The sequence below is a fragment of the Pseudonaja textilis genome, chromosome 2 (genome assembly GCF_049901715.1).
Source record: "Pseudonaja textilis isolate UNSWEBS1 chromosome 2, rPseTex1.2, whole genome shotgun sequence".
Taxonomy (NCBI): domain Eukaryota; kingdom Metazoa; phylum Chordata; class Lepidosauria; order Squamata; family Elapidae; genus Pseudonaja; species Pseudonaja textilis.
In genome coordinates this window covers 107032649-107054849 of record NC_141991.1, presented here as the reverse complement: position 1 = coordinate 107054849, position 22201 = coordinate 107032649, and the positions used below count along the sequence as shown (strand labels likewise).

Sequence of the window (22201 nt, the reverse complement as noted above, 5' to 3'; positions counted from 1 at the left end):
TAAAGAAACATGGTTGAGACACAGAGAATCAAACACAGCCTACAGAAAGTGGAGAAGGAAAGCTTTTTCTCCTCATCTTACTCTTTTTCTGCTCTTTGCATAACTTTCTTATTCTGAAAGTGAAATTCTGATACTTGGCAACTGACTCATATTTATGATGGTTGCAATGTGCTGGGGTCATGTCATCACTTTTTGTGGCCTTCTGACAAGCCAAGTCAATGGGGAAGCCAGATTCATTTAATAACTGTGTTGCTAGCTTAACAACTGCAATGATTCACTTAACAACTGTGGTAAGAAAAGTCATAAAATGGGGCAAAACCCACTTAACAGCTGTCTCAGTGAGAAACAGAAATTTTAGGCTCAATTGTGGTCATAAGTCAAGAACTACCTACATTTGTGTATGCATACAAAATATTGGGACCAGAAGTTATTCCATCAAACTAATTAGAAGCTGGTGGAAAATAGAGGTAGTCCTTAGGTTACAATCCAATTTTTATCCAATCATTCAAAGTTACAATGACACTGAACAAGGGAGATTTACAAAACTTCTTAGAATTCCAGATATTGCAGCAAGCTGAGGTCACATGATTGCATTTCCTGCCAGCTTCCCATAAGAAAAGTCCAATTGGGAAACTGGCAGAAAGTCAGAAGTTGGGATTACACATGAGATCCTCACTTAATGAGCCATGTAATCCTTGTTTAACAAGAGGAACCAGAATTGCTGTTAACTGCTGTGGTTATGTGACATGGTCACATGACAACTGCACTGCTTAACAACAGCCCCAGTTCCAATTATCGTTGTAGTCTAGGACTACTTATAGACAGAAGGTAACTCTTCACAGATAACATAATTTACCAATGGAATTGATTACCATTAACTTATTCTCATTGAAACCACTAGGATATATTTTGCACATGTTAGGAAGTACATGGAAAGGGAATAAAGCAAAGTATTTCATTCCTTTTTTGCACATAGGATAGGTTACCACAAGACTGGGACCTTAAGGCAGACACACTGATTTTTATTTCAACATTGCCAAGCTTGTGGAACAGAAGATGGTTGTAGATCTTCTTCAAATCTCTCTTAAGGGACTAGGCAGTGAAAACAGCAGTGATGTCAAAAAGCCCACAGGCAAATATAAGAGGTCTGGGAGCTAATGTAGGCATTAGGTCTTGGCAATCACTATTCCCTAATAGAGGACAAGCTAGCTCCTGGGCTGTAGAATCTGGCATCTGGTGAAGCACTTATGGAGTGGGTTAAAATCAAAAGCAGGAAGACTTCAAACACATTCAGCAAACAGAAAGGAGGACATCTGCTGTTCTGCTGGCACCCTGTTCTTCGTATTGTGTGGCAATACAAATCTGGTGCTGTTCTCTCTATAGGCTTGGTTCTTTAAAGAACATTCCCTCTGCTGGTGTCATGTCAGCAGGCAGATAAAACAATGTAACGTGGATTTTTTTTCCTATCATAAAAATCAGCAGGCAGCCATTGCCATATATATTTTATATACTTGAAAGACTTATGCACGATTTAAAAAGGAAAAAAGATAATGAATGAATAGCTAAAAGCAAAGATGTTTCTCAAATATATAAAAGTACAGAAAGATATAATGAATGCTCTTGGTGTAAAATGCCTTTAAGTAGTCCACTTTTACTTTTCTCTTGTTTCCTGCCTTTAGTAACACTGCCTAACTCCCAACACAATAGCATAATGGATATGTGTGTGTTCATTTGCATGATTAGGACATGTAATATTAGCCCACAAACAGTTATTTGGGCTTCTATTTAGGGCCCACACACAGAAATAAAGGTGTCGGACTAAACTTTTGTCAGCAAATGGTTACAGGAAGGATTTATCTAACAAGTTAAACAAGCTTTCCTGAACTGGGAGAATCCTTATCTAATGTTCTGCTATCATCTGCTATTTTCTTGTGCACATACCAGTATGTGGGAAGCTATATTCCTTAACATCGGTTATGTCAGACCTTTAAATTTATCAAATCTGGATCTCATTCATTTTCATACTTTTCTGCTGTGTCAGTCGTGGATTTCTGATCTTTTTCAGGAAAACTTTCTTAGAAGTGGACCAGGTATTTATTATACATTTCTTCCTTGAGGCTTGTGGATATAAAACTGAAGAAGTTAACTATTGGGTGACAGGACTCCAACAAATGCAGCCAATACTAAAATGCATCATTCATTTCCCCCTTGACCCTGGTCTTCTCCCCACCCCCTGGCTGTGTATTCTCCAATGGGACACATCCATCCCAAAGAGTCATCAATCATGCTCTCCGATAATATCCTTGCGCTCCAACAACTTTTGACTGCCAGGGTGATTATCTAGGCACCTAAGGAATGCACTGTTTTTCCCCACTCCCTGTTTCTGGCAGCTAAAAATACCAAAGGAGTATCTTTTTAGTTGACATTGGGCTTTGTTTAGGTCCTTAGTCTGACTTGCATAAGTGGAGATTTATCATTGGTATGATTTTTCCTCACTCCATTTTCAAGTAATGCTTTCACTGCTTCACAGGCTGAAGCTGATCTCATTTATTTTAAGAAAAGAGTACAGCACTGTCCAAAAGAAGACACCTTGATTGGCATTAAACATCACTAGAGATAAGTGAATAGGAATTATTGCAATCCTCTGCAACAGTTCCTTGGGTAGATTATGTCACCTGGAAACAGTTGCTCCTTGAAACAAGTGTCTCTCAGGACTCCATTCTGCTTGCAGTACTCTTATCAATATGAATTTGCCAGGGGAGATAATCAGGAAATCTGGAGCTGGGTGCTATAACTAGGCTGATAATGTCCCCTTTTTCCGAAACATCTTTAGACTTCCTTGTGTCCGTGCTTGTAGTTGATAATGGCTGGATAATGGACAATAATAAACTGAAACTGGGTCCAGAGTTACAGGTTCAGAGAGGTGGTAGAACCACCTTAGTTTTCTAGACTGAGGCAATAACCAATAGCACCTTTCATTAGCTTTGGATGATGTAACAATTTTGGTTGATACACCAAATTCATCCTTAAAATGACACATATTAACATCCAAGTTTGATCCCTGTGACGAACTGTGTGGGTGGCTGCTTTTGTAACTATCCTAGAAACTTCAACTGGTTCAGCACTCACCAGCCAAATCTGTCGGGAAGACCCACATTATACCTATGATAAAGACACTGGACTACCAATTTGCATGAAGGGGTGAAGCATGAAGGGGTATATTATTATCTTATTATCTTTAAACCGGTATATGATTCAGTTCCAGCCTCTCTGAGGAAACACCTCTACAAGATTCCCCAGCCCTACCCACTCCTAGAGATTATTTTGGAAGTTCATCTTCAATTGCTGTAGCTGAGGTCAAGTCTTCTCTCTAGCCCCTCCATTCTCTGGAACACATTCCCTGCTGGGTTATGGGACCTAACAGCTTTGCTTCCTTTCAAAAACAGCCTAAATACACCCTGTAAATTGCTTTTAATTGTTATTGCTAGCTTTTCCCACTCTCTTGAATTTTAATTTCAATGTTACATATAAACTACCAAGGGACTTTGGTAGTTGGCAGTACAATAAGTTTAATTAATTAATACATGAACAATAAATATGTGGTTGATTTGTTTCTATATAGTTTGTTCATACCACAGGGGGTTCTTAATTCTTTTACTTTTTTTAGATTGTGATTTTATTACATTTTTGCTCCTGTGCTCTGCATTTCTTTATATTGTTTGTTTATGCTGGGATCATATTTTCTGCAAGAAAGCCTTCTCCTACAAGAAGTAGAGGGAAAGGCTGATAGAATTAGCTCCAAGAATATTCCATGCAAGGCATGGAAAACAGTAGCGGAATTGTTCCTATAAAGCCATTATTTTTATTTTACTGTTCCTGCCTTTCTATTATCCATGCTCCAAGTAGTTTATGATAGAAAAATTTTCAAAGAAGCCTCATAAATAGTAATAAAATTAACACTTTCTTATTATTATTTTTGATCAGCAATAGGAGCGGAAGAAAGAATAAAAAATAACAATGTAAATGAAGCAAAAGACAGGAAAATAATAATCCTGATTTGTTGCCTACACATTAAAAGCATTGAGATCTCCCTGCAGAGGCATCTTTGCCACCAGAGAAAAGGATCTATTTCCCCCCCCCCCTTCCTTGTCATAGCTCATATGGCAGGGGTAGCTGAATAATTGGAGGAAACAAGAGGGCTCATAATTTTCATCTCAGTTTGTTGACAACCTCGTTCAACTTCCCAATCTCTCGTGGCAGTGAAGCCAAATCCTCAAATTCCCAGCCAGAGATGTTAATTCCCAGTGCATCTGGGAAACACCAGCTTGGGGAAGAGATGTGCGTGTTAGTGTCCTTTAGAACAAAAACAGAATTTTCACTGTGTCCAAAAACAAGCTAGAAGTCAGAATGCAGACATAATGTGCTTCATGTTCACCTGGTTATAGGGGAAAACACAAGTGATGTATTCTACCATCTATACATGCTCCTGGCCAAGGAGAAAAGGACCAACATTTCTGTAAGGTGTTTTACAGCCTCACTGCACACCACAATACAGACCACTAGCACAAGTAGTTCTCCTGCTGATGGGACTGCAAATGGCTACGAAGGATACATCTTGCTTACCTTGGAGTCCATTTCAATCAAGAGTTTGTCAAGCATTTTCTGCCAGTCTTGCTCTTGCCCAACCATCTTATTTAGCAGTTCCTGCATCATCTTATGTAGCTGTTCTGTGGTGGCATCAAACTGGGTGCGACTGACCTTTGCCGCAAGGGCAGTCTTATCTGCTTTCTGAAAATGAAAAGAAAAGAGAGATAGATCTTTGGTCTCACTGATATCTGTGGAGATCTCCCTCTTTTGCCCTCCAAAGCCACAAATTACATGAAAGTCCAAAATAGCACTACTCCTACCTGACCCAATCTCAAAAGATGGTAAATACAAGTAGTCCTCAGCTAATAACCGCTCATTCAATAACCATTCAAAGTTATGATAGCGCTGAAAGAGAAGTGGTTACGCCTAGGCTCTCCCAGCAACCCCATGAACAGGGGATCGCAATCTGGGTACTTGGTAATCAGCTCACCCTTACGACAGTTACAACATGATTTATGACCTTCCCTGCCCGCTTCCCATGAGCAAAGGCAATGGGGAAGCCAAAAGTGAAGGTCACGAATTGCTTGGGCAAATCTTCCTCACTTGGATACCTTTCCTGATCCTTGCTGCACCCGCATACCTTCCCAGCCATTCATACACCCTTGTATACCCTCTCCTACCCAGCAGCAGTCATTCCAGCCCTGTTATATCTGCGCTGCACCTCTCTGGCCATCCGTGCATCCCTCATTCCCTCTCCCACTCAGCAGCCACTCCAAGCCCAGCTATGCTCATGCTTCTCCTTCCCACCATTCATATGCCTTTGTGCATCCTCTCTACCCAGCCACAGCCATCCCAAATTCTGCCATGCTCATGCCACGCCACCCATTAACGCATCCTCACAAACTGTCTCCTACCCAGCAGCAATCACCCCAAGCCCACCGCACTTCTGCTGCACTTCCCTGGCCACTCCTGTCTTTCCTTCCAACCAACCCAGTAGCAGCCATTTACATGCCTGCCAACCTGCTTGCAAAGTCACCTAAAACTTGCAACCTCCTGCCAGCTTCCTCACTGACTTCGGCAGAAAGTTGTGAGGAGATGCTTGCTTAACGATTCATGATCCTTGCTTAACAGCAGCAACTGGGACTGCAGGGATTACCATCACTAAGTGATGCAGTCACATAACGCTGCACTGTACATCTGCATCACTTAGGAATGGAAATACCAGTTGCCATCGTAACTCAAGGATTTATCAGGATAGCCATTCAAAACAGAGAGTAAGCTTGCTGTTCGTGACTGCCCCACTGGCTCCTTTGTAAATAAAACTTTCTCAAGAGTATCTATTCATGGTTCCCCAAGGATTCTATATCCATTGTTTGTCAGTAAATCAAACTGCTTACCACATGGATTTCCGTCTCTAGGCAATCTTTGTCAACTTTTTCATTTTCTAGTTTCTCCAGTGATTTGTACAGTGCCTTTAAGAGAACACAAAGCAAAACAAAATGACATTGTTACCAAAACAAAAACTCCAGTTCCTGTTAAGTTTATCATCGCCAGTATCTTTACAAATAATATGTAAACAGATCTTCCCTATTTCTGTAGGCCTAGATGTTGCCTATATTCTACCACGTAAAAGAGATACATTAACATCTGATGGTTAATGCAAGGGAGACATCCCTGTTGCTTATGGAAGTGGGCTTGCCATTTTCTTCTTCCAGGATGTTTTTTCAACTTCCTAGTCTTGTCTCCTAGTTTGTGCTGCCCCATTCCCCTCCCCCATGCACATACAGCAAGAGTCTACAGCTGTTTATTCCACACACACATCCCAAATAGGTCCTCGGAATCTACCCCTGTTGCACAGCTCCAAATTTTGAGTTCAGCACGGCTAGAATCTCTGAGTAACCGAGTCCAATGGGCACACAAGAAGTTCAGGAAAGCAGTCCATGAGTTGAATGAGTCAGGATATATGGCATGAGAACACAAGGCACAGAAATAGGCACATTGCTGCAAGAACACTCAAGTCCTCGGGATGGGATTAAGTAGGCAACACCAGTGCAGCCCTTCATAAGAGGTAAGGTTGCCTTCTCATGACTAGTCTTGCTGACCAGTGTTGTGCCTATCTCCTCTCTGCTCTACATGTCCTTGGATCAGGAGGAGGTGGGGACTCCACTTCCTCCTCATTGCTAGTGGTGGCAACTGCTCCCAATCCTTGCCTGGAGCTGCCTGGCCATCTTGCTACAACTGTGGCTCGTCTTGCTCAGCCTTACCCTGTGGCTTATCCAATTGACCCAGCTGAAGCTGCTCCATTAGGCTAGCACTCCCCGAGCCCCAATCCTGACCACTACTTGCCTCTGTGCTTGCCTCTGCTGACTCAAACTCACCCTCTTCCTCTGAACTTGTGTCTGGAGAGGGATCCAGGGGCAGATCCATAACATAATTTTAAAATCCTCTCTTGGTTCCCTATCCAAATAGTAAGCAGGTCCGGCTTTTCTCCAGGTACTCAAGATGTAGCCAGAATGGTTTCAGGATGCCCAACAGTTTATATCTTTCCTATTCTATTAGTAGTTATAGTGTACACTAATTTTAAAAGGGCTCTGTTTAGCCAGTGATATCACTGAACTAAACAACATTCATGTGATTCTGGTGTCATCAGGTCATGACCCCTACTGGATATGACATGTTTAATCTAATCCCATCAAAAAGAAAAAAAAAGCTGCTAGTCAAGTCTAGAGTGAATGATTAACTTAACCCTAGCTCTAATCCTATATGGATTCAAATCAAAACTATCTTCTGTTATGTTGTGTGTAATGTTATAAAACAAGATATTCTCTCTGTCCTTCTGTCCTTTCAGTCAAAAAATAATTCCACTGAACCATTTCAATCATAGATTTAAGCAGATCAGTCCCTTAAGTTGGCATTGACATAGATTGTCTCTAATTGCTGGTAGCAAAGGCAAACCCACAACAATAGTATTTGTCCTGACAGTTTTATTTGTGGCATTTGACACTTTTCACCACAAAAGTTTAATATCTACTTCGACTTCATGGAACCTCAATTGGGCACTTAGTCTTATATTTCCCATCACATTTTTCTGTTATTTTGTCTTGGGTTTTCAATCCTTTCCTTTATCAGTGAGTGCCCCTCAGAGTGTGGTCCTAGGCCCAGTTTTGTTCAATTCTGATACTTTGTTTTTGTTTCTTCTTTACTGTTTAGCTATCGTATCTCTGCTGATGACATCCAGGTGTATTCCTCAACCCCAGTCTTGGGGTGGACAATCTATTGTGGTCTTGCCTCTCCAAGTGCTTGAAATGTCCAGCTGGATGTGTTCTCAGCAGCCTAAATTAAATTTGGACATTTGAGCCTATTGTTTTTTTCACCCTGATCATCCTTTCTTCTGCCTTTCACTTTCTGAGACTGCCAGGTACTGATGTTTCTGATGATATATAAGATCTGGACTTCTTAGCTATGTTTCATCAATACAATTACAAAATCTTGTCTCTTTCACCTTATGAGTATCCAGAATTCCATCGATTTTTTTCCTAATTTGCGACATGCCTTGGTGGTGTCTCATTTGAATAATTGCAACAGCTTTTTGGCTGATCTTTCCAAATCTACTCTCTGCCCTTTGGTTCAGGTCCAAAATAAGACAGCCCACGTAGTCCTGGACCTCCCTGGAGTCACCTTTATTTCTTCCTTCCACCAATATTTACATTGGCTAGGTCTTCAGAAGCATTAAAAGTTTAAACAGCTGGTGCAGATTTTCCAGGCTGTGTGTGTAGGAACACCTACTTATTTGAAGAACTTGGTAACAATTCTTGCTTCTGTGTGCTTAGTTCAACTGTGCAATCAGGGGCGCTTAGTTTTTCCTCAGGTCAGAGGAGTTGTTTCACATCTAGCTCCTACTCTTTGGTTTTGACTCCCCCTTAAACTATGTTTGGCTTTCAGTTTCCTTAGATTTAAAATGCTTATTTTCTTTCAGTGGCTCAATATTCAATACTGATTTCAATTGTAGTAGCCTTGGGATTAGATGTTTTAATAATTGTTGTCTTTTTATTTTAGTTTATATCATTGCTTACTTATACTGCTTATACTGAACTTAAATACTAGCCACATGTATATAAGAATCTTATTTTTCTGCAACAAAAACAAAGCTACAAAGAGAGAAGAATTTCATGCCTTAATATTTACATCTAAATATATACTATTAAAACTCTCATCCCATGATCATTAACTGGGTGAAATAGCGCATCGTAGGGCAACAATTTTTGAACCAAGATACCTCAAATGGGTTAATTTACAGAATAAGTTAAATCTGTGACTCATGATTCCCATGGAATTGAACTTTGGCAAATTCTTATAAAACATTTCCTGACATTAAAATTATCATAAAACAGTATATGACATACTACAAAATTTCACAGGACATTTCCTTTGCTGATGTTTGACAATGTCATATAGTTCAGCACGGGTTATTTTCAAGGCAGGTACATCTTTTAATGTATCTCAACTTTTCTAGTGAAGGCAGTACATTAGTTCTGTTGTTAAAGACACTGAAGAATCTGATAAGGAAATATTTCTGAAAAGATGACCCAATAGGTCACAGGTTGTGTACTATACAACAAAAATTCTTATGTCTGATTATTTACAAACATTATTTGGGCAAAATTGTCATAAGGCAACAGTTTTTTAATCATTGTATTTTAAATGGGTTTAATTAAAAAATGCATCCAAAATCCAGAACCCATGATTCCCATGGGACTGAAATTTGGCAAACTGGTAGTGACTTCAGTGCACACACACTGCTATGCTATCATGCATCCACGGTCAACTCTGGTCATGTGATCATCCTTTCCAATGTTACTTGCCAACTCCCTACAAGGAAAGTTAACTGCTTGTGGTTACAGGTAGTCATTGACTTACAAAAGTTCATTTAGTGACTGTTTGAAGTTATGATGGCACTGAAAAAAGTGACTTACAACCATTTTTCACACTTGCGACCATTACAACATCCCCATGCTTATATGATTAAAAGTCAGATGCTTGACAACTGACTGATATTTACGACAATTGCAGTATCCCAGAATCATGTGATCACTTTTTGTGACGTTCTGATAAGCAATGGGAAAGCCAGATTCACTTAACAATTCGTGTTACTAACAACTACAATGATTCACTGAACAACTATGGCAAGAAAGGTTAGAAAATGAGGCAAAACTCACTTAACCAATGTTTCACCAAGCAAAAGAAATTTTGTGGTCAAAAGTCAAGGATTACCTATATTCTGTTTCTCTGTTTAGGTAAGGAAATATCTCTAAAACAATGACCCTATGGGCCACGGGTTATCTACTATTCCTTCTTTCTGGGCTATTCTGGTTAATAGCTTCTTCAAGCTTCGTTATACCATCTTCAGCAAGGACAACAATCCTGATCAAAAGTAGAACTGATATCCATTACACTCCAAACAGTTTCCAAGAACTTCTTGTCATTTTTCTGATCCCACCTGCTAACTTTGACTCAAAATTACATACACTGATCTCTTTTTGTTTCTGGTGATGATCTTCAACAAGATTGCCAGTAGTGGCATTCAGCTTCTCACAATCTTCTTGGACTTGCAGGATAGTACTCTGGATTTGGTTGAGCACTTCTTCATCCTGATTGGAAAAAAAGCGTGAATACCAAAGTTAACAAGAAAAAAGTGAGTCTTATTAACCCTCCTGTTCTATTTTTCAGAGTTCAAGCTGTTGCCTTTGGGCAACTTGGAGTAAATAATGAAAGTTTGATCCACCTTTTCATGACAAATAGGGAAACCTGCAAAGAAAGTTTGCTTCAAAAATCAGGATATATTTTATTTGAATATAATAAAATAAACTCAAGATATATGTGGAATAATATAAACGGATCTTTATTCTATAACAGGGACAAGCATTGTCTACAACCTGGGCCCGGCTTACTTGTACTCATGATAATTGCTGTTATATATATTCTGACTTCCCATTAAAATGTTGGAAGAAACAAAATGGGAATATTCTTGACATAGTAATGGAAGATAGATTCATATCTAGGACACTGACATGCTCTTTGGGTACTACTTATTCTCACAACTTTTAGGCTTAGATTTATATGTGGCAACCTAAAAATCACATCAGTCTGAAACTGAGAAAAATGCTCTGCCAACAACCAAGTTCAAGAAGCACATAAAAGTATTATGTCAGACTGGGGTCCCTGCACTCAACCTTCAAGGCACCCTTGGAAGAGTATCTAAGAATAAGAGAGTAAAATAAAAGTTCACCAAAAAAATCAAACAAAACAAAGCCCCTAGGACCTTGGAAACTGGCCATTTGAACAGACTTGTCTGCATATAGTTCTAAAAGATTGATATTCTTTCAGAACAAAACCAGAAATATTGCATGAGGTTGAACTTTGTGCCATAATTTCTTCAGCTATTTTAAATTAAAGATAAAATAGCAGACAAATCAATGGAACAAGAGCAAAGCAAAGCATGACAGGCTTACTAATGGAGTGTTATATGAGATAGGCTGCAATTCTGAATATCAACAATCTTACTGAACTTCATGACGTAGCATAAGGTTTAAGATAAAGCTGCCATGGACATGGGGCTGCATGAAGCAAAGTTTGGATTCTTATTTTAAAAAATTGAAATTGTGTAAAAGTATTCAGTTTAATCAGGAAGGCAACAATATACTTGAACCCTAGAAATGATTCTTAAAAAGCAATTTTGGGAAGTTGGGAACTTGCTAGTTTCAGTGGGCAAAATATTAAAACCTCCTGAAACAATCATTAGGCAGAGTATGATATTTATAGTTCCTGTTTCCAAAACTACCAAGGTAATTTCTGTATCAACAATATTGCACTTGTTGTGCTGTTATCATTAAGTACGAAGTATGTTTATGTCCTTCCATTTCCCCACACAAAAAAAACATGCAACATGTTGAACGTGTGACTGCTTGAAAAAACCTCAAAGGGAGAAAGTACTTAGAAAGCCTCGCTAATACTGCCATGGCTGAGATTTATTAAGAAATCATTGTTTTAAAAAGTTAGCTTAGCATGATGTATGGACCAAGTCAGTAAATAACGTGATCTTAAAGGAATATGAATCTGCAAAACAGTTCCCTCCCCACTTTTATCATCAGGGTAAAAGGTTCTGATAAAGCTCAGAGGGAGAGACTATGTTCTGCGTACAAAAGCTCCCAGATTCAGTTCCTGGCTTCTCTGGGAACAGCTGGCAAATACCTATATCTGGCACTCTTAGAAAACACCAGGCAATACTGAGCTAGACAGATTATCCATACCTTTACAAAGTTCCAACAGATTAGGCCTCCCTATCGAAACTGTGTTCCAAAGCATATCCGTTCTTGTCCATCTTGCAGAGGACTACCATGTTCTTAGCTTTAATTTATTAAATTTCCACACCACCCATCTCACCTGAGCGGGCAGTTTACAAAGCTATCCAGTTGAAAACTGAAAAGAAGAGGAGTGTGAGCCATCTTCTTTCTGGCCTTACCTGGCGTTGCTTGGGTTTCCTCGTTTTGCTTTCTGCCTGCCTCAACATGAAGTTGTTGACTGAGTCCTGCAGCTGCTCGTACCGCTTGAACAACTGGCTAACCTTCTCACTGACATCTAAGCTGCAGGCTGCACACGTGCTTTGGACTTGAGCTGCACCAGACTCTGGGATGGGTGGCATACTCATGGACAGCAAGGTTGACGAGGAGGACATCATGTTTTCTATGACAGATCTAAGCTTGTCTAACTGTGAGCAAGTGAGAAAAGCAGGAGTTTGGTTTCTTGAAAAGGAAATCCTGGTTTTCATCTCTAACATATAGTGGTGACAGGAACAAGCTGTTTAAATTTGTTGGGCTGAATCAGTATTCCTTGGCTTGGTGACTTTATTTTGGTTGGGTTTGTAATGACCAGAGTCCACAGACTCGGGACATGCACAATAGGAGATTTTTCATGGGGGTGGATGGGAAGGCGGAAGGAGTTCCAACATTGTTAGTTCCAGGACACCAGATTGGAGGATACCATATATGCATCTGATCCATTAAGGCAAAGCTAAGATATATCTAAAATATATATAAAGCTAAAATAACCTTGTAATGGTAGAATTCAGGTGCATTATAATAATGGTGAATCATTTTAAAGGTTTCTAGAACTTCCCTGAAACTAAATCCCAACTCCAAAAGGCAGCTTCCACTGATGTTAATGAGAGTGTCCCACAAATATTTTGTCCATGGGAGTAACAGGGAATAATAGAAAGAGCTTTGGGGAGTGATTTAGGATTTAGTGCAGGGAAGAAAAGGTCTGCTGCTGCTGAAAATCCACCCCCTTCCACTGCAACAATGTGGAACCTGAGCAAAAAGAGTTTTGAGGGCAGCTAGAAAGACCTTCCAGTGGAGCAAGGTTTTACTCTCTTTAATAGGTCTTCTCCCATAGGCATTTGCAGCCAGCCATGATGACACCAAATGAGGAAAGATGTATTATGGTATTATAAAGTAAGCAATTTTTCCATTATATTAGTGGTGGGGGAGGGGGAAATGGGTGTTCCCCAACAGATTGAACTGAATATCTAAAGCAGGGGTGTCCAACCTTGGCAATTTTAAGACTTGTGGACTTCAACTCCCAGAGTTCCTCAGCCAGCAAAGCTGGCTGAGGAACTCTGGGAGTTGAAATCCACAAGTCTTAAAGTTGCCAAGGTTGGACACCCCTGATCTAAAGGATAGCCTCAACTTGGCACTCTCCAGATAGGCTGGATAACAATGTTCACTTCCCTTGAGGACAAGATTAATGGGAGTCATAGGCTACACCATAGGTTCTCTGTGGACCCCTGGGGGGCTGAAATGTTGTCACAGGGTGTCAACAAAGGCTTGAAGAAATGTTGTGTCTAGTGGTCCGTGGCTTCAAAGGGTATTTAAAGAGGGCAGTGAAGAAAAGGTTGAGAATCACTGGCTTAAACATTTAATCAACTAGGAGCTAAAGATTATCCTCCTGCTAATAGCTGCAGATCAAAAGCTCGTTTAAGGAATAACTCCATGGGTATGGCTCTAAATCAAGAAATAAAGGCTCTGCAAGGCAACAAAGGGCAGACTAGTTGGGCAGGAACAACCACAATACTCTAGCCAGATGTTTCTTTTTGAAGCAGAAAAAGAGGCAAGGACCTATATGAAAACTTTTATTCTTGAATCCTGTAAAGTTAGATGCCAGCCCAGAGATTAAAGGAGGGAAAGCTGTGACAATTTCTTTAAACTATTATAAAAATAAAATTCCCCCTTTGCTGAACCTTCCCACAATTTGCCTATTTCCGTCAGTTGTCATTTGCAACCTCCTAATAGTACAAATTACAAACTCATGGAGGGCTCCAGATTCTAGAAGCTGATTCTTAGTCACATCTCTCAATAAAGAAAGTTAGAAGCTACCCATAATGTAATGAGATCTTGGACACGTTGAAGACAAGCTGAAAAAAGTGAATCTGGTGAATTAATCACCAGGAAAGTATCATTTATTCCTATATTTTGTTACTATTAGTTAATTGTTACTTGCAAGATGAATACTGAGCTGAAAATCATTGTTCCTGAAATAGAGGCAGCTTTGCTTCATTCAGGTCTTATTTAGAATTGCTTGAATTTGTGCCATCCATTCATTTTCCATTGGAAAACCATCTCTGCAAACCCCATCAAATTAGGAAAAATTCCAGGGGCTGTTGATGGCCAGGAATAAGGGGAGATAAGACCACAGCACTGTAATGTTTTTTTCAAACTGTGTAGTTACTCCTACACATTTCAGACATTTAACTTCCCAAACAGAACTTGATTTAAATCTCTGGGTATGGCCAGGCAGTGCATACAAGTCAATTACTAAGTTAGGTATTCAAGAAGCTAGTAACCCTGAAAACTGACCATGGTGCCTACATAAAAGTAAAGCAAGAGATGAAACATCAAACTTGGTAAAGCCTTGGTTTTTAAAACTTGGATTGGCTCTCAAGCCTGATTTTTTTTTGTTTACTTCACCTCCTGCTTATATTTCAAAAGCTTCTCACTGTGAATGTGTGGACAACATTGTGACTTTTGTCCACACTCCTGACTCATTTATTATCTTGCAAGTTCAACATTCTGGTCACTAGCTAGAAAAGTCATCAACCAATTCAACACATTTTTATTAACAAAGGATTTGTCCACAATGCTTAGGAATAAATATAAATTCTAGAGAGGACACGGCAATCTTACACACACACACACACACACACACACACACACACACCATGTTTTCCCCCGTTACTTGGGTTCTCTGTTGTTTTTGTTGTTTAGATTAGCTAAAGACATTCTGTTGTTTAGATTAGCTAAAGACATTTGCTAACCTGCTCCTGGAGGTAATAGGCATTGTCGGTCATCGACTGCTCCAATTTGGCTTTCCCTGCATCTTGCTTCTGTCTCAGCTCCTTTAGCTCTTTCTCTATATCATGTACCATTGCTCTGCACCACAAAACCAATAAAAAAGAAGTGTCACTCAGCAAATAAAAAAAAAATTGGAGTAGATATCATACATATGTGTGCTTTATCCGCTATAGAAACTAATACACGGTTTCCAAATATAATCCTGAAGCAAGGGTAGATCAGCAAATTTGGCTTGTTTATCCCCTTCTCTTGAAGTTCCCTGCAAATAGGATGGAGGTGTCCTTAAGGGTTTAGCAATGTCCACCTGGAAATACAAAATTCTTTCTATAAAACGGTGAGGGCAAATGAGCAGGGCAAATCATCTGCAGGTTAGAAACTGGATTAAATAGTAACTCCGCAGGCTTCGAGTCAGAAACCCTTCTTGGTTTTTTTTTAATCTTTTGCTTCTACAACTATACCACAGGAATCAATTCCCCATAGCAAAACATCCCACTACTGTAATAAGCACCTGGCCACAAGAGCCACATGGTACGAGCTGACCGCCACAGTTCTTCCCATTTGGGGGCCAAGGGAGAGGGAGTTATTGCTCATGTCATAACTACCTGTGATAACAGATATTGTGTAACCAGATCTTTATGCTGAAACTTCTTGATAAAATGCATGATTTTTAATAAAAGCATTTTTGCATTTACCTGATATATGCCACCCAATGAAGTCAAAATTGCATAATAACATGACACTTTTTTGCTCAGTTAAATGTTGTTCTGAAAATGGAAGTGAGCAACATCCATAAATTTCATAATCTAGGTTTAGGACTTCAATTCAGAAAGAGTACTAACCAGGGAAATCAGCTCCTTGCTGTTACTGGAAGAAAAACTCCCTTGCTGATCTCAGCTAAATTCCAGACCTGGCTCCAATTCCCCCCTCTCTAACAGATAACTTACTTTCTTTCTTTTTTTTTTTTCAGGTGGAAGCCCTTATAAAATGTGCCTTTAAATGAGAAAGAGCTCAGTTGCAATAGTTGGCTTCACACATCAAAATAAATCACTGTCCTTGTTTGTGTTTTAACATGCTATCAACCAAACCAACTAAAGCTTACTCAGTAGGCCATGGTTATTTATTTATTTATTAGATCAATGTACCACTCTTATTTTGTAGAAATTAATGTTCCCTTCTACTATTTTTCCTTAATATCCAGTTGGTTTCCATGCCTAAGCCAGGACTAGAACTCCTAATCTCCTATATTCTAGCACAACACTTTAATCAGAAAGCCTATTTGTATTACAACAAAAGCACAGACCAGTAACAGATTAAAATCCATGTTCACACTCTGCAAGGTATATTAACAGTTTTGTAACTAACTTGCTATATTTGGTCTATTTTCAAATATGTGAGTAGCACTGAATTCTTATATTGAAGGGTAGCATGGAAATGTTTAAAACGCTGCTTTGGTACCATCAATCGATTCTGATAAAAATTACATTTCAAAAACATTACTTATGCATCACTTCCCTGCAAGGCATCTGCAGAGAATGTGTCAAAAAATCCTAATAATAATTGTGCCTACACAACCAAAACTCTTGGTAGAGAATCAATTGACTGATCCTCATTTTGATTATTTTGACGCTGTGGGCACTTGTGTAACCAGCATCATGAGGTATTAACCAAGGGTTTTATTTTGGCTGTTTTGAAAAAGCAACTGAAAGGGAGACCATACCTTTCTAAGGAAAAATTATAGATTTTTTTTAAAAAACCATCACTATATGTTTTCTAATGAACGGAATTGAAATCTGTTTGTATCTGTCAGAAAAGCCACAGGAAAAACACTGACATTTCCCCCCAAAATGAATAAAGAAATATGACATCAGAATATTTTGTAATTGAGAAAGCCAGATGGTACAGTGGTTAAGACTACAGGTTAGAAACCAGGATACTCTTAGTTCTTGTCCTGCCTGAAGCACAGAGCCAGTCACTCTCTCTTAGCCTGAGCAAGGAGGCAATGGCAAGCATTTCTGAAATCTTGCCAAGAAAACTTCAGAGACTTGTCCAGGTAGTACCAAGCATCAAGACTAATTCAAAGCATCTCTTCCCCAAGCATCAAATTAAGTTTGAAACAGCTTTGTGCAATTTAAAAAGCCATTTACTTCCTTCGAAATGATAATTAGGTTGAGATCTGCCATGTACTTTTGTAACCTTTTAATATTTTCTTACACAGTTTTTCAGAATAAATATCTCTTTTACTTTTCTTCCAATAGCAAGCACAATATGCATATGATAGATTGTCTGCCGTTGCTATATTTAGCAAGATCTTAAGAGCATCAATGAAACAAACATGCTTGGCCCATCAGCAATATCTATTGCTTTCTAGTTTTTTTACCTGAGATAACCTATTTGGAAGGTGATCTGATTAGCTCCCTCCATTTTCTCTATCTCTTCTCCTGGCAATTCTCCTTCAATTGCATTCTGAATCCTCCTTAACTAGAATCACAATTGGAAGGAAAAGTAATTTTTAGAAGTCAGATTTGCCACAAACAACTGGAATTACAAAACTCCTGTATAGAATAAAACATCCTGTGGGAGAGAAAAGGGACAGCACAGCTTTCTTTTTGCAGGGAAGAGGTTTTGAGGCAGATAAATGGATCAGAACCCTCACTGATTCAGTTTGCCTATGTAGAAATAAATAAAATATTATAAATACCTGAGGTTGGGCGAAGCTTTAGATTTGATCTAAAATAGATGCTTTCAGATCCCAGCATCTGTCTATTATTTATTTAAGGAGTTGTGCAGGATTGCTAGACTGCGAGTGAAATTTTTCTGTAGCAGCAGCATGAACGTGGAAGAGTCACATAGCTGCTTTAATAAATTTCTGACTGTGTTCATGTTCCAGTGCATTCCAAAATACCTCCTATAAATCAGAACCAATGCACTGCACAGCTCCACAGACTGAAACTGTTCTACAACCTTCAGCTTGACAACCTGTAGATATGTTGGATTACAATTCTTAGAATTGCTAGCCAGCAAGGGAATTATTTATTCCTAGCCATCTGGGAGGATATCCAATGAGTAAAAGATGATGGTGACCTATGCCCAATAGTTCAAATAAATGCAAAATGCTTAACTACAAATTAGAATCACATGCTTCCAATTCTGCCAGGCTGAAGATACAACACTTCCATAAAAGCAGTTTTTTGCAGCTTGGAAAATTTGGAACCAACCTGCAATCATCTGCCTATACAAGAGTCAGTGTCCTTTCTCTTTTCTTTGAGATGACTGACCGACCATACATAATCCCATTTCATAATCCAACCAGTGTTCATTCTCACCCCTTGAAGTATTATCTGTCACAAAAATCTGCTTGCTTTCACTTTACACAAAAAGAAAATAAAGTGCTAGGATTCCTTTCCCTGGTGTGAGAACAGGATGCTGAATCTCTGTAAGAAAGATTATGACCAGCTTATTTATTTATTTATTTATTTACTTAAGTTTAGGAAGTAGAATCAGGCAAAATCTCTTGCCAAAGGGAGAATGGATTTTCTGCAGTGGAGTACTGAAAAATGCCTGCCTTATTTTGATATCTAATAAATTTGTAATGGTAAGTAAGAATGACCTTGGGAGACAAGGGAAGAACAATGGCTTAAACCAGGGGTGTCAAACTCACAGACTCATGTTGTCATCACGTGACGTATTGTGACTCCCCCCCTTTGCTAAACTGGGGTTGGGAGTGGCCAGTGCATGAGCCATCTGGCCTGCAGGCCACAAGTTTGACACCCCTGGTTTAAACAGTGGCCTGGTAAACAAAATTTGAGATTGAGAAAAGGAGGGGTGGTGAAAGCATTTCAGAAAGGACCTCCTTAGTTTTGGAGAGAGTAAAGTGAAGAAAGGGAGAATTACTTTCAGGTGTGCAAAATTGTATTAATATAACCTTACAATTAAGGCAGAACTAATAATTATAGCCATGCTTCTTATCTGGGCTATCTTGGAATGCTAACAAAATCAGAGCAGTTAAAAGCAAAGATGAATTAATTCAGCTCTCCAAAACAAATCAATCAGGTTTTAGAGTGAATATTCTCAACAGTTTTCATTAGGAATAAAATTGAATCTTTATATAGCCTGTGACCTGCAATGCCCAATGGGAAAGCAAAGAAAGTGGAAAATTGGGCAAGGCAAGACCAGCTGCCATCTGTCCTCACAGTTTTATTCTTGTTGCCCAAGGGCAACAGCAGAAGCCAGAAAAGGAAGGCAAAAATCAGATCTGTTGCTAGATGACCTATGCAGGAGATTCCAATTTCAGTTTTCGGCATCTCCAGGCAGAGCTGGGGAAACTGAGAGTTGCTGCCAAGTGGAGCAGACAATATTAAACTAGGTGAATTTATGATCTTGCTCAGTATAAGGTCTTATTAAAAGCACGTAGTTACTAACGTGCCATTTCTACTAGGCCAACATTTCTGGCTAATCTGCCCTGACTGAAATGCTGCTTGAGCATTACAAACTTGAAAGATGCTAATAAACAAAAAGGGCTCATTTTTAAAAGAAGGAGCAGTAATCAAAAGCAGCATCTGGCTGCCTAGAATGACATCACATCACGAGGCACAGAGGCACTACAGAGGGAGTGGGATGTCTTTCACAAAATCCCTGCCTCCAAAAACTAGCAGCTTTCTCTGACATGCTGTAACTGTGTCATAAACCCGTCCCATATTTTTAGAAACCCAAAGTCTGAACTGGTGATCACTGCAATGTCTTCAAGTAGTAATCAGGATTTGATTTGACGTATTCACCAAATGCTGTCTGTGCTTGGTCTCAAAACCGAACACTTCAGCATAAAAACATCTCACCTTCCACTGAAAGGGATCACAGTTCAAGACTGGATAATAAAGCCCAAAATAACTACAGGGAGCTTCATAATATATTTAGGATAGAAAAAATATTGTAACAATATTGTTCCATTAGTTTTAGAATTGAATTCAATGCATTAGGAATCAATTACAGGTAGTCCTCAATTTATGACCACAATTGAGCCCAACATTTCTATTAAGTGAGACATTTGTTGAGTGAGTTTTGTTCCATTTAACAACCTTTCTTGCCACAGTTGTTAGATGAATCACTGCAGTTGGTAAGTTAGTAACTCAGTTGTTAAATGAATCTAGCTTCTCCATTGACTCTACTTGTCAAAAGATGGTGATCACATGACCATGGGATGCAGCAATGGTCATAAATATGAACCAGTTGCCAAGCATTTGAATTTTGATCACATGATCATGGGGATGCTACAAAAGGCTGTAACTGTGAAAAATGGTCATGTCACTTTTTTCAGTGCCACTGTAATTTTGAATGATCATTAAATGTATTGTTGTAAGTCGAGGACTATCTGTATTCAATAAAGCGCTTTAAACAATGAATCATTCAGCTGCAGCCCATGTTCTAGACAGCCTTCTAAAGCACCATCTCCTTGGAAAATCTGAAAGCAGCCATTCTCACAACCTGATGTTCCTTCTCCACTTACCACCTCTTTTTCAGATTTGAAGTCTTCTTCCAAGGAACGCATAGCGTCAAGTTTTTCTGACAGATTAGGTGGGATGGTAGCAAAGGTCTTATAAACTATCAAGAAATAAGGAGGAAAAAAGCTATGAATATGGTTCAGGTAGATCTTGTAATAAAATAATGTATAGTCAGCCAGGCCCATGGTCCCATTCCCCATCTTTTCAAAGTTCTGTTCCCTTCCCCACCTCTGTTTCAAAGTAGTAGCACTCTTCATGATTTGAGAACAGGTTAAATCTTACAGCTCATCTAGATAGCCATAGAAATATACTTTCCTCCCATCTTTCAGAATGGGAATAAGGCTGGTAGTGACTTTAGATTACTTCAGCGGTCGGATGGCAATGGGACAAAGGCTATGCAGGGAGGCCCCATCTGAGAGAAAATGTTAGTGCAGTATTCCCACAAGAAGCAGGGTGTGTGGATGAGCTGTTTCTTGGGCTCCTTTCCTTTTTATCAATACTATGAGATTCACCCCTTCAAAAGGATCCTGGCCTTTCATGATTAAAAGATGCTGGCCTTACCCCCCTCTGCTCCCACAAAATATATGGAATGGTGATGATGTTGAAGACAATTTTGCTTTTCAAAAATACTTCAGCAATCTCTAGGTCAGTGATGGTGACATGTGTGTCAAGGGTGACATGCCATGACACTTTTGAGGACATACCAGTGTTCACCAACATCCAAAACCTGTTCTCAAAACACACCCCATTCTTGTGTGATTTTTGGCAGCCAGGTGAGAATGGGAAGTGCTCTTGTACAGCCTCCAGACCCTCCAGTAGTTCCCTATGCTCTTGCGCAGCCTCCAGAGCACTCCAAAATTGTGTGAAGGCCACGGAAGAGCATTGTCCAATGTCAGTTCAAGAATGAGGGCCTTGTGCAACTTGGAGCAGTCTGACATAAGCTACAGGGGCCTGTCAACAGAAAGAGATCAGGTAAGGTAAACAGGGCATGGCAGATCCCAGGAAATGCCATGTTCAAGGGGCAATCAAAGGCCATTTTGAATGGCAATGGCCTCTATTTCAGGGCCAGCCTCAGCACTACCACTGAATGCAGCAGTTTGGGATTGCTAGACAGGGCAGGGGAAGATAATTGTGCTTTTTTTTTTTTTGGCTTGGGATGCGAGGAGGAGGGAATGACATGCCAACAGAGTCAAATTAGGCATTTTCTGAATTTTTGACATGCGAAGCCCAAAAGGTTCACTATTACTGCACTCGTTTTATTGATGCCTCCCTCTTCTTCACATGCGTTCTCGAGGTATCAGATAAGCTTCGAGGAAAGAATTCTTATATTATAACATGGGGTGAGGGGATTACATGCACATGCAGTCCTTACGTGCATCAGTGAGGAAGTCCTGTAGCCTGCGGAGATCAGAATGGCCACACTTGTAGTAGTCCAGCATGGCGATCTGGTCTCTGAGAGTTTGGTAGAGGTCATTCAGTTGAGAAAGAGAGCGCAGGGCATCCAGCGTCTCCGCGTAGCGACTTGGAGCCAAAGGGGTAGAAGAGGAGGGAATCTCAGAATACCCCATAGGAGTGGTGGTGGGGTAGAGGGGAGATGATGGGGGTGTAGCTCCAACACCTAGAACAGGTGGCACAATCAATTGGCCTGAAGGAGCAGCAGGTAAGGCAGGAGGTTGATATCCAGGTGGAAAGAGCCCAGGCCCTCCAAGCTGGCCT

General features: G+C 39.8%; 1 protein-coding gene across 2 annotated transcripts in view; it reads right to left on the bottom strand.

Annotated features, from left to right (window-relative positions):
* QRICH2 (glutamine rich 2) overlaps positions 1 to 22194 on the bottom strand; it is a 41348-nt gene extending 19154 nt beyond the window's left edge. The window contains exons 1-8 of one of the 2 annotated variants that reach the window (XM_087924807.1): positions 21858 to 22194; positions 20491 to 20585; positions 17368 to 17468; positions 14954 to 15068; positions 12107 to 12352; positions 10113 to 10235; positions 5985 to 6059; positions 4624 to 4788 (exon numbers count right to left, since the gene is read on the bottom strand). In XM_087924807.1, the coding sequence (XP_087780933.1) occupies positions 4624 to 4788; positions 5985 to 6059; positions 10113 to 10235; positions 12107 to 12352; positions 14954 to 15068; positions 17368 to 17468; positions 20491 to 20585; positions 21858 to 22053 (1116 nt within the window). In that variant the 5' untranslated portion in view covers positions 22054 to 22194. Of the gene's footprint in view, positions 1 to 4623; positions 4789 to 5984; positions 6060 to 10112; positions 10236 to 12106; positions 12353 to 14953; positions 15069 to 17367; positions 17469 to 20490; positions 21811 to 21857 lie in introns of those variants that run through there. The other variant, XM_087924806.1, reaches the window with a different exon arrangement.
* Between the last annotated feature and the right edge of the window lie 7 nt (positions 22195 to 22201).